The 16,802-nt window shown below is 40.4% G+C and overlaps 1 protein-coding gene and 1 long non-coding RNA gene across 2 annotated transcripts; one reads left to right on the top strand and one right to left on the bottom strand.

The window, feature by feature from the left end:
* Window positions 1–2,169: 2,169 nt before the first annotated feature.
* LOC147302270 (uncharacterized) lies at window positions 2,170–4,085 on the bottom strand. The gene is made up of 2 exons (XR_015127277.1): window positions 3,562–4,085; window positions 2,170–2,770 (listed from the first exon to the last, which is right to left on the bottom strand). It is a non-coding gene; the product is annotated as an uncharacterized LOC147302270 (long non-coding RNA).
* A 2,011-nt stretch (window positions 4,086–6,096) lies between these two features.
* LOC147302271 (ATP-binding cassette sub-family C member 4-like) lies at window positions 6,097–8,220 on the top strand. Its single transcript, XM_086283364.1, has 5 exons — window positions 6,097–6,566; window positions 6,842–6,979; window positions 7,111–7,148; window positions 7,228–7,340; window positions 7,424–8,220. Exons 1-5 carry the CDS (start codon window positions 6,375–6,377, stop codon window positions 7,594–7,596), a joined length of 654 nt encoding a protein of 217 aa, XP_086139490.1. The 5' UTR covers window positions 6,097–6,374; the 3' UTR covers window positions 7,597–8,220.
* Window positions 8,221–16,802: the final 8,582 nt, after the last annotated feature.

Genomic DNA, 16,802 nt, shown 5'->3' on the forward strand with positions numbered 1-16,802 from the left:
GATGGTCTATTTATTTCATAATGCGACTTTTCAGCAGAATGACTTTGTCTGTCAATCAAGAAAGACAGGGCGGAGCCAGTTGTGTGATTGGTTGCTCCTTTACTCAGACATAAGTAATAGCACATGAATTGTCGATTTAGGTTTAATGGTGCAATGCATCTCCTATGCAGCTCAAAATAAACTTAAGGCACCGACAAATGCAAAACACTGGGCGCGAATAACGTTACAGGTGTATCAATTCTTGTGAAGGGCATGGCTGCAGGAAACAAGTCCGTTTCTGAGTTACTCAGAGAACTTGCTAACCGCTTAGATTGAACGTCTTCACCTCAGTCTGCGTATTGCAGCAGTGTACTGGAGATGAAGTGGTCCCTGGTCCAAGTTCTCATCACAACCGCACAGTGTTAACGTTAGCAAATGCTAACGCTATCACAGCTAGCTCCACTCCACGAAACGCTGTTCAGGGTAAGTAACGATATGTTATTATTGCTTGGTTAGTCTGTCTGTCTGGCAAAAATGAGCTTTTTAATCAGTTTAGTCACAGATTTTTTTTAATACTGTTTTTTATCATAGCAAAGAATTCTATAAATTAGGTGAGAGAAAATAATTGTCTTCTGGGTTAATGTCTGTATTACTATTTACATTGTTGTAGGTAATAGTTATTCATGACTGTTTTAAAGTGGCTTATCTTCTGTGCTAATATGGAAGACAAGTAATCTATGTGAAAGAAAAGAAAGCAATTTTAGTTCAACGTAGTGATTTTGTAAGTGGGTATAATTTGAAAATGCTTTTACTAGTACAGTGGATGTTCTTTAAATATTTAACATTTAAAGTGTGTGTCACTTTACAGACTCCAACTTCAGTTTTGGTTTGGTCTCACCGTTGTAGGTCATAACACAAACAAGTCGTCAAGTCAAGCAGCTGAGGAAAGGGCTTAAGGAAACCATGGTATGGCCGCTTCTGACAGAAAGATCAGACATCATTCCTCCTTTCTTACCAAGGGAATCAGAGACTGCTCCCTGTTGTGAGGTAAGGTCAGGTCACATCTTTTAACATCTGAATAGTAAAGCTATTTGGTTAATTTATGAAGGATGAACATTAATTGTTGACACAAAACACCAATATACTGTTTTGTATGCGTGGGTTAGTTGAACAGCTGGGTTACATTTAATAAAAATACACCTAATGTTGCTGATGCTCTTAAGACTACAAGATAAGTAAAGCTATAAAATGACTGTGGCCTGCCACAGAAGATGAAGATGAGGAAGAAGAGGAATGCTCTTGAGGATAAATGCAGAGTGGCAGGTTACCTTCGGTCCTTCATTGAAAATGGTAAGTCTGCTGCGATAGGTATTTTGCCATTGGTTTTCTCTGATTATACTTTGGTAAATTACATACAGTCCAGTGATCTTGGGTCATTAACAAAGTACACTATAGTAGAGCTGGGCGATATGAGATTTTTTCATATCACGATATTTATTTTTATTTATTTTTTTATAAAAAGGACAAGAGCGGTGAGGTCTATCGCAATAGTTTAATTTTTCTATTGAGAAAAGGTTATTTCGCAATACATATCGTTATCGTTCTATCGCCCAGCTCTACGCTATAGTATAATTTTGTTTTGTTATTTGCTCCATGCAATACATAAGAGTGGTGGCATTATCAGTTGCACTAGAATTGTATGTAGACTACTTTTAGCTTTGTTAACATAAAAATATCTATAAAAGCTACAACAGCAATTTGAGTGGGGCAAAAATGTCTGGTGCCCTGTATGTAAGTGGTCATCTTTTATGGTATTTCTCCATAAAAGATTCAAAATAATGAATATAGGATGTCATTATAGTTTAAAACAATCTTCTGTTGCAGCATCTTGTGCACAACAAAAAGCCCTCATCAAGTTTTGGACAGGATGGGAAGTCTTGCCGAGAAATGACTGTGGAAGTGGTCAACAGCAATCTTCCAAAGTCTTCCACCGGTTTTGAAGTACTACGTCTTCCTGCACACTACTGTACCTATGAGTCATTTCTAATGGACATTCAGGTGTGTCTCAACTCTGACTCAGGTTTTGGTCTGGTTTACGATTGATTCCATAACCACATGGTAAAATTAGACCATTTCTTCTTTCTTGCATCACATTACTGTACTCGGTGTTCAAAGAAACGGACAATCTAGTGAGTTCTAGTTCTTTTTAATACACTTGACAGTGAAAAATACAGAGTACAGGTGTGCATTTATGGCTTTTTTAATATAAACTGATGAAGAGTTCAGATATCAAAATCAGTTGTTCACTGTACATTATAAATTACACAATATGTTTTGTTTATACTCGCTACTGATACAAAAAAAATTTCTAGAAAAAATTATTTGAATTAAGATGTTACACTACTGTACTGTGTTCATTGTATTAAATCTGCTCAGAGTTGACATGTACTGTATATCCAACCAAGAAATGAATATCATTAAAGTGACAGCTGTATAAAACAAATCCTGTTTTATAGCCACTCACTGTTTTGTTGAAAATGAAATTGGTTATGCTGTTTTGAGTCAGTATTAGCTACAAAGCTGTAGAAATTAAAAAAAAAAAAAAATCCTCCTGACATAGAAACTGATTAAATGTAATAATGTCTTTCTACAAGTGATTTTGAAGTATTGGTAGCACAGCAGGGTCTTGTTCATTCAGTGCATCTGGGAGCTGAATCTCAGGAATGGTGATCTCATTTGATGGGCAGCGATTATGTTGTCCTGTCCAGTCCACACCATAATCCTCATCAACCTGAAAGAGCATGCACATGTTTTAAATCTAAACTGAAGAGGTGTTTCCTGCAGCTGTTCCTAGATGGACTTATTGAGTCTGCCAGGGCCTATGTGAGTTGCTTAGGCATTGGCTACCAACTAATTATTCATTCACCCATTCTAGGTCAGGATTGGTTCTCTTCAGGTATAACAAATTTAACTTTGTTTAAAGTATTGCCATCTATACCTGACAGGTGGGATAAAAGAGAATGGCTTGGGAGGCGCACAGCAAATCTCAAAGTTTTCCAATTAATGCTGAAAGAACCAAGGATGTAAATGTATTCTTGTTTTAGCTTTACCGAAGACACGAGAGAAAGTATATCTATAATGCTGCTGAAATAGACAAAACCATTTCAATAAACTCGCTATTTAACATCAACCTTGTTATGCGTTATCAGAGAACAATCAACTGCAAACAGCAATGAAACATTCAACTATGTACTATTTAAAGCACTAATGACCCTGTTGTCTAACAAGATGTGATAAGTAAGTAGACTGTGGAAAGCTGGTGGGTCTACTCTGTGTAAAAGGTTCCTACAGGCTCCACTGACCCCAGTCTCCGAGTTAACACACTAACAGCTAACACTGCTAAACGTGTCTCAACGCCGAGATGGCGCCGATAGCTTTAGCCGTAGCTGCCCCACTTAGTTTAGACAGTAACAAAAAAAAGTAAGCGATAATAATTCATTGTCAAACGTCATAATTAAGGTCAACACCTAAACAGTGCTGTGTACAGAATCACACAGGTGCTCAATTACAGCATAAACTTACCTTAGACCATCCTCCGTCATTTTCCTCCTAATTGTGCTCGGAGACACAGAAAATGTATCGGCAATTACCCCGACGGTTATCCCGGACAGCACTAAAGTCCTGAGTGCTGCACCGGGATTTCTAGACGTAGACGGCCAACATTTGAAGACTGTTCTTCCTCGGCGTATTCCAAACGAACACGGTGCTGAATTGATCTTAAACCTTTGACAATGCTGTCATCGATGCGAACATCTTGAAGAGCAATTATCATCCCAAGCATTTCAGAAACATCTAAACGACTCAAAACAGTATCTACAGGTAAATGATCCCTCTCTATCTGATTTGCTTAAATGAGCAGAACTGGCTGAAGTTCACACCAGTCCGCCATCCTCCGTGACTTTTGACCTAGCACGCTGTTGCTAGCTGTAGCAGCCGTCCGCGGAGCCGGTATCCAGGAAAACTAGTCGATGGTAAACGATAAGCCAATAGGTGCAAAGGTCCAGCCCACTTACATTGATTGACAGACAAAGTCATTCTGCTGAAAAGTCGCATTATGAAATAAATAGACCATCGGGGAAAACGGGATTTTGAAATAAAGACTGACTTTGAAAAAAGGTCATTTTGGACTAAAAACGGCTGGAAATAAATAAAATGCCTCAGGAATAATCTCTGTTATTGTGAAAAATAATGACCATGAAATAATATTTCACAATAATAAGTAAATTTATATAGCAGAATGCAATATATTTCACAATAATGAGCATTTTTTTCAAAATGTGTTCCATTATTTCACAATATCATTCTCACATTACATATCTGTGTCTTATTTATTCACATAGTTATTTATTTCATCTTGACCTATTTATTTATTTAATTTTGAACACTTTGGAGTTCCATAGTGGGGTGTGAAAGCTCAGGGAACCCTTAACCATTTTTTTGTCCACCAGGCCACGGCAGAAGCAGATATGGTATGTAAACATTGGTTTGTTTTTTTAAACCCTCTGGTTAAGGTTATTATGGGCATGTGCAGTGAATATCAGCGCTATGTGGCCAGAAGTGTGATAATATAATTTATTTTGTGTAATAAACAACTGCAAGGATAGATGATTACAACAAATAGATGACTAATACATAAAAGTAATACATAGATGAATAATGATGATGAGTTAAGATGCGTAATCATGGGAACAAGTGGGTTTACAAACAGGAGCAGCTGATTAGCATTAGAAAAGCTGAAATAATACCTCAACTGAAGCCAATTGTACTATATGCACTATATGTGCACAGTTACAGGAATATTTTTTGTTCTATTGCTTTCTATTAATTTATATAATTTTAAGTTAAGCAGGACAGAGTTCTTTTAAAGAAAGATTTACTTATATTCTCAAAAGTTAAGCATGACAGGCTTCTGTTTAAGAAAGAGACCTGTTTTACTGTGTTAATGTTGTCATTTTGAGCTAAAAATAAATGGCTAAATGATCATTTGTTTCCCATATGGTCATATCACAAAGAATATGCATCTGCTTAAATCAAATTCAAGTCAAATGGTTAAAAAATAATTTCACACACAAAAAAATAGCTACCACACTGGGAAGGGTGAAGACAACTGGGTTGCCCGGCCCTGGCCACGAGGTGTCCCTTATTTATTTTTCAGCGAGTTGGCAACCCTAGCTGTGGTCGTTGTATCTGTCATCGGTACCAACTCCACGAACTCCTCGGTGACGGTCAATGTGTCATCAACTCCGCGGATGAAAATTGCCAGTTGTGCAACATCTGTAATGTCCGTGCCTTCATCAATTGCAACTGAAAACACAATAAATGACTTTACTTTTTGCTTCAACTGGCTGTCCAAATCCGCTGAAAGATCAGAAATCCTGTCAGCAACTGTGTTTGTTGTCAGGCTGATATTTGCAAAGGCCTGGCGCTTTGTTCATCATACATGTTTTTACAAATTCACCGTCACTAAATGGTTTTGAAGCTAGTGGAATTTCATTAGCAATGAGGTAGCTAGCTTTCACTGCAGCATCACTGATGTCTCGGCTGTGAGTAAACACAGACTGCTGTTTCTTCAGACCCGCCAACAGTTCATTCACCTTCTCTCTTCTCCGCTGTCCTTGAAAGTTGTCATATTTGTCGGCATGAAGACTCACATAGTGGCGACGGAGGTTATATTCTTTTCAGCACTGCAACATGCTGGGAACACACCAAACATACAGCTTTCCCATTCACTTCCGTGAGGAGGATGACCATTTATCTTGGAACACTCTGCATCCACTTTTCTCTTTTTTGACAGAGACATATTGGGGCAATGAGGGTGCCAAAACAGATCAGGTTTAAATTTCGCGGGCAAAACAAAGTAGCTCACAATTGCTATTGCGCCATCCAATGGACACAATTGGAACAACAGTTTCTTTATTGAAAAATTGCTGCTCATTTTTATACTTTACAAAATCATCTCGCGGGCTGGATTAAACCCGTTTGCGGGCCTGATCCGGCCCGCGGGCCATACGTTTGACACCCCTGTATTAGATCATAGACTGAAAGGGGCTGCAGGGATTTATCTTTGTCTCTTCAGGAGATGTTTTCTGAAATTCAGCCACACTACTACCATTTGTAGAAAAGCACAAACAAGACTGAGTGCTGCCAAAGCAAGCTGACTGTCAACAGACTATCTGGGTGACTCGCAGGACTTTGAAGATGTAAACCGCAGTACATTTCCAAACACTACAAAGTGTGTGTTTCACATGAGGAGGTGGTGCTGCCATAGGTCTGTAAAACACAGCTGTACAATTTCCTAACACTTGGTGATATGTGTGTGTGTTTGTCAGGGTCACATGGTGGCAAAGGGAACTTACACGGAGCTTCAGCAGTCTGGATTGGACTTCACCTCCCTTCTCAAGAAGGAGGAAGAGGAGCAACAGCAGCCTCATCATGACACCCCCACCAGAACTCGAACTCTGTCTCAAAATTCAGTGCTGTCCCAGACTTCCTCTGTCCAGTCCATCAAAGATGAAGACCAGTTACCGGTTAGTGGATAATTATCAGTAAAAACAGCCTAGTTTTTAAAAAATCAGGGTTGTTTATAGGAAATGGGTCGTTTCTGCCCATCCCTAGTTTAATATCATGTTTGCTTTTCTTTCTTTTCCCCTTCCCCAATGGTCTTTAACATACAGAGCGTGCTGAACTGACACAACTTGAGCTTAGTTTGCTTTAGTCCGTTTTCATTTTGACAAGTTAAACACAGGGAACTTGACGGCCAGTGATCATGATACTTGTCTGCATGCTGATGACTTCCTCGCAGGCGGAGAAAGTTCAGACATTTGCAGAGGAGACTCGAGCTCAGGGAACTATTGGAATACGCATCTATGCCAAGTATCTGGCAGCTGGGGCCAACATTGTGGTTCTGCTGGCTGTCGTGCTGCTTAACATCATGGCTCAGGTACACAAAGACTCACCTGCACTTGTAATTCGCCTTCCACATGTTAGCTCAGTGAGAATAAGTGTTGAATGCATTTCACATGTGTAATATAAAGCAGTAAAAATTATTTTTTTGGCTTTTATATCTTCTAGGTAGCATACATCATGCAAGACTGGTGGCTAGCTTACTGGTAAGTATCTTCAATCTGCCGTTTTCCTCATAGACTGCAGCTTTTACATGTCTGTTTATACTCATGTCTGACTGTTTAGGGCTGATGAGCAAGAAAAACTAATGGCCAGCAGTAACATGACTAACATCACAACAAATGGACTAAATGTCACCAAAGAGCTGGACACGGATTTTTACCTGGGAATTTATGGAGGTAAAGGCGTTCTCTTATTTACACTGCGCTGCATTTCTTCTGATTTTACTCCACTGGTGTTTTATGGTGTGTTATTTTTCCAGGTTTGACTGCAGTCACCATAATCTTTGGCTTTGGCAGGAATTTGGTGCTGTTCAATGTGCTAGTGAGGTGTTCACAGTCTCTGCACAACCGCATGTTTAGCGCTATACTCCAAACACCCGTGCGCTTCTTTGACATCAATCCGATTGGTAAGCAAAACTTTGCAAATTTTTAGTGTTGTACGTTCTAAAGCCAGAGTCGGTAAATTGTAGAATTTTGTAGTTCAAAAACTTCTAAATGGAATTCTGTAGTGCTCGTGTGGGCCAACCACTCACCGGAGGGGAGATGGTCAGGGGCAGGCTGAGAAATCTGGCTTTAGGAACTTGGAATGGCACCTTTCTGTTGGGGAAGGAGCCTGAGCTAATGCTTAAGGTTGAGAAATATGAACTAGGTGTAGTCACGGTCACATGAACTCATAGCTTTTGCTCTGGTGTCTAGAGAGGGCTGGACATTGTACCAGTCCTGGGTTGCCCTCAGTGAGAGGTGACAGGCAGGTTGGGTATACAGGTATCCCCAATTTGGCAACTGTGCTTTGGGATGGATGAGTCTGGTTGTTTCCCTGTGCATTTGAGTCAAGAAACAGGTCCTGACTGTCATTTTATGCTTATGTGTAAAATCACATTTGACACGTCAGCACAATACCCAACCCTCTTCAAGTCCCTGGGTAGGATGCTTGATCTGCTTAAATGATGTCCTCAATCCTGCTGATACACTTTTTGTAGTGGAAGCAGAGTCTGGAGCTAACCCATCCATCACTGTGGCTGAGGCCACTGAAGTAAAAAAACAAACAAACAAAAAAGCTGGCCAGGCCCCAGGGTTAGATGAGGTTTGGTGAGGTTCCTCTTCCTTACACATAGGGTCAGGAACTCAGTCATACCTTGGTGTGACCCAAATAACCCAGATAAAGGGGGTAAAGATGGATGGATGAATTTTGTGGTTACTTTTACTCCATTTGCCATCTTTGTGGGGGCACAGTATACAATTCAATTCAATTTTATTTATATAGAGGAGAGGTAAGTGACGGAAGTGATGTTGTAGGTGACGTCAGACGCCGGAGATTTTGGCGGAGAAAAAGCAAATGGTAGCATAGAGTTTAACAAAGGTTTTCCAAGCTTCAGTATTTCCAAATATTTTCCAAATATACTAATCAATTGTCATATAACTAACAACATCTGTTTTATCATCTCTAACACCCTGGAGGACAACGGGGAGAGTTTAGACGCTCTCCAAGATTACATCGACCGCTGTTTTCAAGATTTAGTAATGCATAAGGCCCAGAGTGCATCTTCCCCGGCCAAAATCGAGACGCCGTCATCGAAGAGAAGTCGCCAGGCAGACTCCCCCGGTACAACATCGCCTGCCGGCAAAGACATCGCAGAAATCCTGGAGTCCATCGACAAGCGATTGTCCAGTTTCGATGCGAGGCTGTCCCTGGTGGAGATCTTACACCGGGAATTTAAATCTCTGAGAGAATCCCTGGAATTCAGCCAGCGGCAGGTGGAAACGCTTGCCGCTGAAAATGCCACGCTACGGGAGTCGGTTAAATCTCTCACCGATAACGTGACCCAGCTAAACATTGAAAATAAAAAAATAAAAGAGTCCGTTATCGATTTACAAGCCCGTAGCATGAGAGATAATCTTGTGTTTTCTGGTATTCCAGAAACTGCCGGAGAGGACGCAGAGGCAACGGTGAAAAGCTTCATTAAAATCCACCTGAAGCTGCCGGAGGACACCGTAAAGAACATCGACTTCGATAGAGTACATCGCTTGGGGGGCGTGAGGTCGCGGACCGGGAGACCACGGCCTATTGTGGCCAAATTCAGCCAATTCAAACAAAAGGAACAGGTGAAGAGTCGCGGCAGAGAGCTGAAAGGAACGGACTTCAGCGTGAACGACCAGTTCCCCAAAGAGATCCTGGAACGACGCAAGGTCCTGTTCCCAGTTCGACGTAGCTTTATCCAGAAAGGCTCCCGTGCTGTCATCGCTGTGGACCGGCTCTACGTGGACGGACAGCTGTACCGCGACCCCGGCACCACACCGTGGTTATACTGACTGCACTCCAGATAAGAACCCGCTACACTCTTTTCTTATTCATTCACACTTTCTCCTTTAAAATGTGTTTAACCTAGTAATATCAGTAGGATGTCATAGCAGATATAATACCGTCACCCTCCGTCATTGCTTTAATTGGAATGTTTCCGTTTCGTTTCCTTTTTTTTGTTATCGCTCACAGTTCATGTGGTTTCTTTCTTTCTCTTGTCTTTCACTGCTGTGATCACCTACTTCCCCACTCACCTACAAACAACACCCTCTATTTCTCCATATTTTCACAACACGATCACGCAAACACATCAGCTCAACGGCAGCACATTCACAACAGCCTCACAGCACGCACAGACTTGCAGGACACATAAGCAAGCCACGCTTGTTCATATTAGTGAATATTCACACACATAGTCAGACTTATGGAGTCTCTCACCACACTTCTTTTTCTCTTTCTATTTACAAACAAGGGATGTTTCCATATTCTCTCCACCTGTCTAAACGAAACACCCAGCATACATCATTAAACATACACGCACAATTAAGGGCATGCTGAGGTTTGTCACATGGAATGTAAATGGAGCTGGCACCAGAGGAAAGAGGTTAAAAATATTTAACCAGCTTAAAAAACTACAGGCAGATGTTGTTTTATTACAAGAAACTCACAAACCTGTCACAGGTTTAAACGAACTTAAAACACCTGAGTTTCCTAACGCGTTTGCAGCCGGTTATAATTCTAGACAACGGGGAGTAGCAATTTTAATACATAAAAATGTTAATTTTACAGTACTCGATACAGTTATAGATCCAGAGGGTAGATTTCTAATTATTAAACTATCAATATTGAACAAAAAACTATGTATTGTTAGTATATATGGTCCAAATGTTGATGAACCCTCATTCTTCCACGGTTTTTTTAGTGCACTCTCTGAACACCTTGATTGCACACTCATTCTTGGCGGTGACCTCAACCTTGGACTAAATGAAGAAATGGATAGGCTCAACACAACAGGAACTCAGCGTAATTGGCAGTCCACAAATATAATCAAACAGTATATGAACGACTTTGGTCTTTGCGATGCATGGCGCTCTCTTCACCCCACCAGTAAGGAATATACTTTTTTCTCGCATGTTCATCACTCTTACTCTCGTCTGGATTATTTTTTGGTCAGCAGCTCACTGCTGTGTGACATTTCAGACACTGAGATTCATCCTATAGCTGTCAGCGATCATGCTCCTGTATCTTTAACACTAATGCACAAGAATAATACTACGCCAAGTAAAAACTGGAGATTTAATATATCACTACTTAAAGATGAAGACTTTATTAAATACTTTAAAAAGGAATGGACTTCATATTTAGACTTTAATGACACTCCCGGAATATCTGCTTCTGTTCTATGGGAAGCAGGGAAAGCTGTGATGAGAGGTAAAATAATTTCTTTCTCATCACACAAAAAGAAAGAAGAAAACAAAAATATTCAGGAATTAGAAAAAAACATCAAATCACTAGAAGAAGCCTACGCGTGCGACCAAGATCAGGAAACATTGAACAAAATATGCAAAACAAAACTAGAATTAAATGAAATTATTAATAAAAAAACACAATTCCTTATACAAAGACTTCGCTTGCAGAATTTTGAACACAGTAACAAATCAGGTCGATTTCTAGCTAACCAGCTAAAAATAAATAAAGAAAAAACAACTATATGTGCTGCTAAAGATTTATCGGGGAACACAATATATGATCCTGGAAGAATAAACAACATTTTTAGGGATTTCTATGAAACTTTATACTCACCACAAATAAACCCATCTAAAAATGAAATTGATCTGTTTCTTGACAACGTAACTCTTCCAAAATTACTAGACAGTCAAGCAATGGAATTGGAATGACAAGGACCCAACCTCCTGTGGTTCCTACAGGCCATTATCTCTGCTTAATGCCGATGCAAAGGTATTGGCTAAAGTAATTTCATCTCGCCTTGAGGATGTGCTTCCTCGAATTATATCTGAAGAGCAGAATGGCTTTATAAAGGGACGGCAATTGTTTTTTAATACCCGTACACTCTTTAATGTTATTTACTCAAAGCGTCTACCTGAACTTCCTGAACTTGTGATTTCTTTAGATGCTGAAAAGGCGTTCGATAGGGTGGAGTGGGAGTACTTGTTTGCAGTTTTAGAGAAATTTGGTTTTGGTGATAAATTTATTTCCTGGATTCGGCTTCTTTATTCATCCCCTAAAGCCAGTGTTCATACTAATGATGTTTACTCTGATTATTTTGCGCTGGGTCGTGGTTGTCGTCAAGGTTGCCCTTTGTCTCCCTTACTCTTTGCCATTGCCATCGAGCCTCTGTCTATTACATTGCGATCTTCTTCTGTATTCAGGGGAATCATCCGTAATGGAATTACACATAAAGTATCGTTGTATGCGGATGACTTGTTATTATATATGACTGACCCGGCATGCTCCATCCCTGCTGTTTTAAGTATTCTGGAGAACTTCAGTTCGTTTTCAGGTTATAAATTGAATTTGGGGAAAAGTGAGTGTTTTCCTGTTAATACGGCAGCACGTCAACTTCAACAGTCCGATCTACCCTTTCGTCTCAGTCCGTCTGGGTTTAAGTACTTAGGGATTAACGTGACTCGCTCTCTAGCTGGCCTTAAATCAGCAAATTTGTCTCCTCTTATATCTAGGGTCACATCTGATATTCAAAGATGGGGTAATCTCCCCCTTTCTTTAATCGGTAAGATTAACGTTGTTAAAATGAACATCTTACCAAAATTTTTATTTTTATTTCAGTCAATTCCCTTATTTTTGCCGAAACATTTTTTTGTTTCACTGGACAAGATTATTGGTTCTTTCATTTGGGGAGGGAAGCCACCTAGGGTCTCTAAAACTTTGCTGCAGCGATGCAGATTTAGTGGAGGACTTGCATTACCTAATTTTTTAGTCTATTACTGGGCCGCTCACATCCATAAACTTTGCTACTGGCTAAAATCTTCTGGTTCCTCGTGGTGTAAATTGGAGCTATCATCATGTAAGGGCTCTTCTTTACCGGCTTTGCTCTATTCCTCTTTACCCGTGAGACCCTCTCTGTACACTGATAATCAGGTGGTTCTTAACACACTCAAAATCTGGTTTCAGTTTAGACGTCACTTTAATTTTGTAATGCCGTCTTCCTCGGGTCCTCTAAGCGACAACCATTTGTTTCCCCCTTCACTTTTGGACTCGACATTTTCAGTGTGGTGTGACAAGGGTATAAAACAGTTCAAACATTTATATGTGGATGGTGTTTTCGATAGTTTTCCCAACTTGTCTTCTCGTTACAATCTCCCTGTTACCCATTTGTTTCGCTATTTTCAAATTCGAAATTTTGTTGCCAAGTGTTTCCCAAATTTCCCCTCTTTGCCTCCAGAACAGCAGTGGGAAACTACGTTATCATTTATTCCTCATCACAGAGGAACCATTTCGAAACTCTATGATGCTATTCTGTCTTTTAGTAACCACTCTAATGTTAAGCTTAAGCGTACATGGGAAGAAGAACTGGGATTTCGAATACATGAGGAGTCTTGGGAACAGGCTATAGCGAGAGTACGATCTTCCACCTCCTGTGCTCGTCTTGGACTTATTCAATTTAAGGTCATACACAGGGTGCATTTCTCTAAGTCTAGACTTTCTGAATTGTATCCAGAAGTGGAAAATAAATGTGATAAATGCCATGGTTCTCCTTGTCACCTTAGCCACATGTTTTTTCTGTGCCCTGAGCTACAAGGTTTCTGGACAAGGTATTTTGCTATTATGTCAACTGTTCTTGGGGTAACTCTTCATCCTTGTCCTTTGATTGCTGTATTTGGGATTCCTGCTCGCTCACTTACACTTGATTCCACACAAAGGGATATTATAGCCTTCACATCCCTATTAGCGAGACGTCTAATATTGTTGCATTGGAAGTCTGTTAAGTGTCCTACTATTTCCCGGTGGCTTAAAGATGTCATGTTTTTTTTAAAACTTGAAAAAATTAAATATACGTTGAGAGGTTGCACAGCCAAATTTTTTCACAAGTGGCAACCCTTTATCTCTTATTTTGCTAGTCTAGAGGTATTGCCTGTTTAAATCTACTTTTGTTACTGTTATATTCCTCTAATATGTTTGATGGTTGTGTTGATCTGTGTGGGACTGGGGGGGGGGGGCGTTGTGTTTTGTTTTTTTTGTTTTTTTTTGTTTTTCTTTTCATATATATATGTGTTAATTAGGAAAATTAAGAAAGGTTGATTGTATTTCGGTAACTGCAAGTACTGTTTTCTTTTTTCAATAAAAATATTTTCAAAAAAAAAAAAAAAGCAATGGAATTGGATTCGCCACTGACGCCAAGTGAACTCCAGGAAGCCCTGATAAGTATGCCCAATAATAAGGCTCCAGGTCCAGACGGCTTCCCTGCAGAATTCTACAAAGAATTCTGGACAATTTTGGCACCAGTATTCCACAGCATGTTGCAGGAAATCGAGGAAAATGGCAGACTACCACCAAATATGAATTCTGCCAACATTAGTCTCCTGCTAAAACCAGGCAAAGACCCTTTATTTCCCTCAAGCTATCGTCCAATTTCTCTTTTAAATGTAGACCTTAAAATAATCTGCAAAGCTCTCTCAAAGAGATTAGAGAAAATGACCCCCCTCTTAATTCATCCTGACCAAACTGGTTTCATAAAGGGTCGGCACTCCTCAACAAACACTCGTAGATTACTTAATTTAATAGACTACTCATACGATAAAAACATCGAAGCCATAATATTATCTCTAGATGCAGAAAAAGCATTTGACAGAGTTAATTGGAAATTTTTATTCGCAACTTTACACAAATTTGGTTTTGGAAACTCTTTCATAAACTGGATAAGAATATTATACAATTCCCCAACGGCTCGTATCAGAACAAATGACCAGACATCCTCCAGCTTCTATCTCCTGAGGGGCACCAGACAGGGATGCCCACTCTCCCCCTCACTTTTTGCAATTTTTATCGAACCTCTAGCAGCAGCATTTAGACAGGCTACAACAATTAAGGGCATAAAATGTAAGAACATAGAACATAAAATCAGTCTCTATGCGGATGATGTGTTGCTTTTTCTGCAAAACACACAAACCAACCTCTCTGAGGTAATTACTTTAATAAACTGGTTTTCAAGAGTTTCAGATTATTCAATTAACTGGCCAAAATCTACAGTTCTCCCCATTAACTGCTCCTTCCATAATTCTTCCTCTGCCCCACTGCAATCCGGAAATATTAAATATTTAGGTATTAATGTCTCTCCTAAGCTTTCAGACTTAACTAAATTAAACCACATCCCACTTCTAAAGAAAGTAGAAGGCGATCTGACTAGATGGAAATCTTTACCCATATCACTCATGGGAAGGGTCGCCACTATAAAAATGATGATCTTGCCAAAAATAAATTACTTATTTTTGATGATCCCTAACAAACCATCACAAGATTGGTTCAGATCTCTGGATTCATATATTTCCAAATTCCTTTGGAAAGATAAACCCCCGCGTATTAGCTTAAAAACGCTACAAAGAACCAAGGATAGAGGAGGATTAGATCTGCCTAATTTTCACCAATACTTCTTAGCCAACAGGCTTCAGTTCATCTCAGAATGGTTAAAACATACCTTCTTAGTTGAGCCCTGGCTAGATGTTGAACAGGCACTATGCAAGGATCTAGAGATTTCAGACCTACCATTTATTAGCTCAAACATCAAAAGACATGAATGCTTTAAAAGTATCAACATCAGCTTTTCTCTAACAGCATGGTGGGAGTTTCTAAAAATAACGGAGTCTTCATTAATCCCATGCAAACGTACACCTATCTGGAATAACCCTGACATATTACAAAACAATAATATGATTAATTTCCCAGAATGGAGTTGTAAAGGAATTAAATACTTAGAACATATATTAGAGGGAACAGAATTTATTCCATTTGACAGACTAGTTGAACAATATGGGATCAACAAGACAAGGTTTTTAGAATATCAACAAATTAAATCCATAGTAAAAAAGAAATTTAACCTCAGTCAAGTTGAATTACAAACACCACTAAGTGCGGCACATTTTCTTACTCTTAAATCCCCCAAATTATTATCTAAAATATACAGAACACTTTCTAAATTAGATGAATCAATATCCCTTCCTACTGCAAAGTGGGAAGCAGATTTATCAGTCAACCTAGACCAAAACTTCTGGTCTCAGATTTGCTTAAAAACTTTTAAATTAATTAAAAATCCCAGTCTGCAATTAATACAATACAAAATACTTCATAGAGTGCACTATACAGGTCATCGGATGTTTAAGATGGGCTTTACATCTTCCAACAACTGCTCACACTGTCAAGGCAATACACCAGACAATTACATCCACGCTCTTTGGTTCTGTCCACCAGTGCAAAAGTTTTGGCGTGAGATATGTGAAGACTTATCAAAATGTCTGAAATGTAACATTCCAACTTCCCCCTTAGTGTGTTTGTTGGGCAGCTTAGATAATGTCACTTCAGAAAAGAATATAGCCCATATGATCTTCACTGCCCTATGCATAGCCAAGAAAACAGTCCTCATGAACTGGAAAAATAAAAATAATCTTAATTCTAACCAATATAGAAATTATCTATTAGATTACATTAGTCTTGACACAGCCTCTGCCACCACATCAGATCAATTGCTCTGGGCCCCTTTTATCAGCTCCATCACCTAGTGGGGGTGGGGGGTCATAGTTTGGTCCCGCCTTCACTGTTGTGATTGGTGAGGGGGTAGGGACAGGCTTAGGGCGTCGGGGGGTTCCCCGGAGGCATCTTCCTTGGGGGGCTCAACCCGGGGTAGCGGTCACGTCCGGTTGAGGGCTCTGTTGGCTCTCAGGTGACTGTTTCCTCGCGGCTGCGTGCAGCGGGGCTAGGGGAGGGTCTGTGCTGACGGACGTGGGTTACTGACCTGGCAACCTGGCTGCCCCTGGGTGGGTCCGGGATGGGCGTGAGGTTCTGGGGGTGCTCCGTCTCTGGGCGGGGGCCCGGGCCGGGCCTCGGGGGCTCGGGTCCTGGTTGGTGTGTTGCCGGGGTTGTGGGCGGGTGGGTGCATGGGGGCCCGGCCCTGGAGCAGGGTGCCGCCGGTGCATCGAGCCGCCTGGGGGGCTCTTCAACTGGTGGGGGGGATGGTCACATCTGGCAGGAGCTTTCTTCTCTCAGGAACTCTCTGCAGGAGGGGGAGATACAGGAGAGGTGGAGGAAGATCTCAGCCTGGGCGTTTACCGTCTTATGTAGTCTGGAAGATGTGTGGTTGGTGGGGTGGGTGC

The sequence above is a fragment of the Aulonocara sp. 'chitande type north' Nkhata Bay genome, linkage group LG23, assembly GCF_057382095.1.
Source record: "Aulonocara sp. 'chitande type north' Nkhata Bay isolate Kocher_YH1m ecotype deep benthic linkage group LG23, A_spYH_male_GT1.1, whole genome shotgun sequence".
Taxonomy (NCBI): domain Eukaryota; kingdom Metazoa; phylum Chordata; class Actinopteri; order Cichliformes; family Cichlidae; genus Aulonocara; species Aulonocara sp. 'chitande type north' Nkhata Bay.

Bases quoted from the DNA above. Each gene is read 5' to 3' on its own strand.
- LOC147302271 (XM_086283364.1), top strand. From the start codon at position 6,375: ATGGTGGCAAAGGGAACTTACACGGAGCTTCAGCAGTCTGGATTGGAC. The intron at 6,567-6,841 runs GTTAGTGGATAA...ACTTCCTCGCAG, and splicing joins AAGATGAAGACCAGTTACCG to GCGGAGAAAGTTCAGACATT. The intron at 6,980-7,110 runs GTACACAAAGAC...TATATCTTCTAG, and splicing joins TGCTTAACATCATGGCTCAG to GTAGCATACATCATGCAAGA.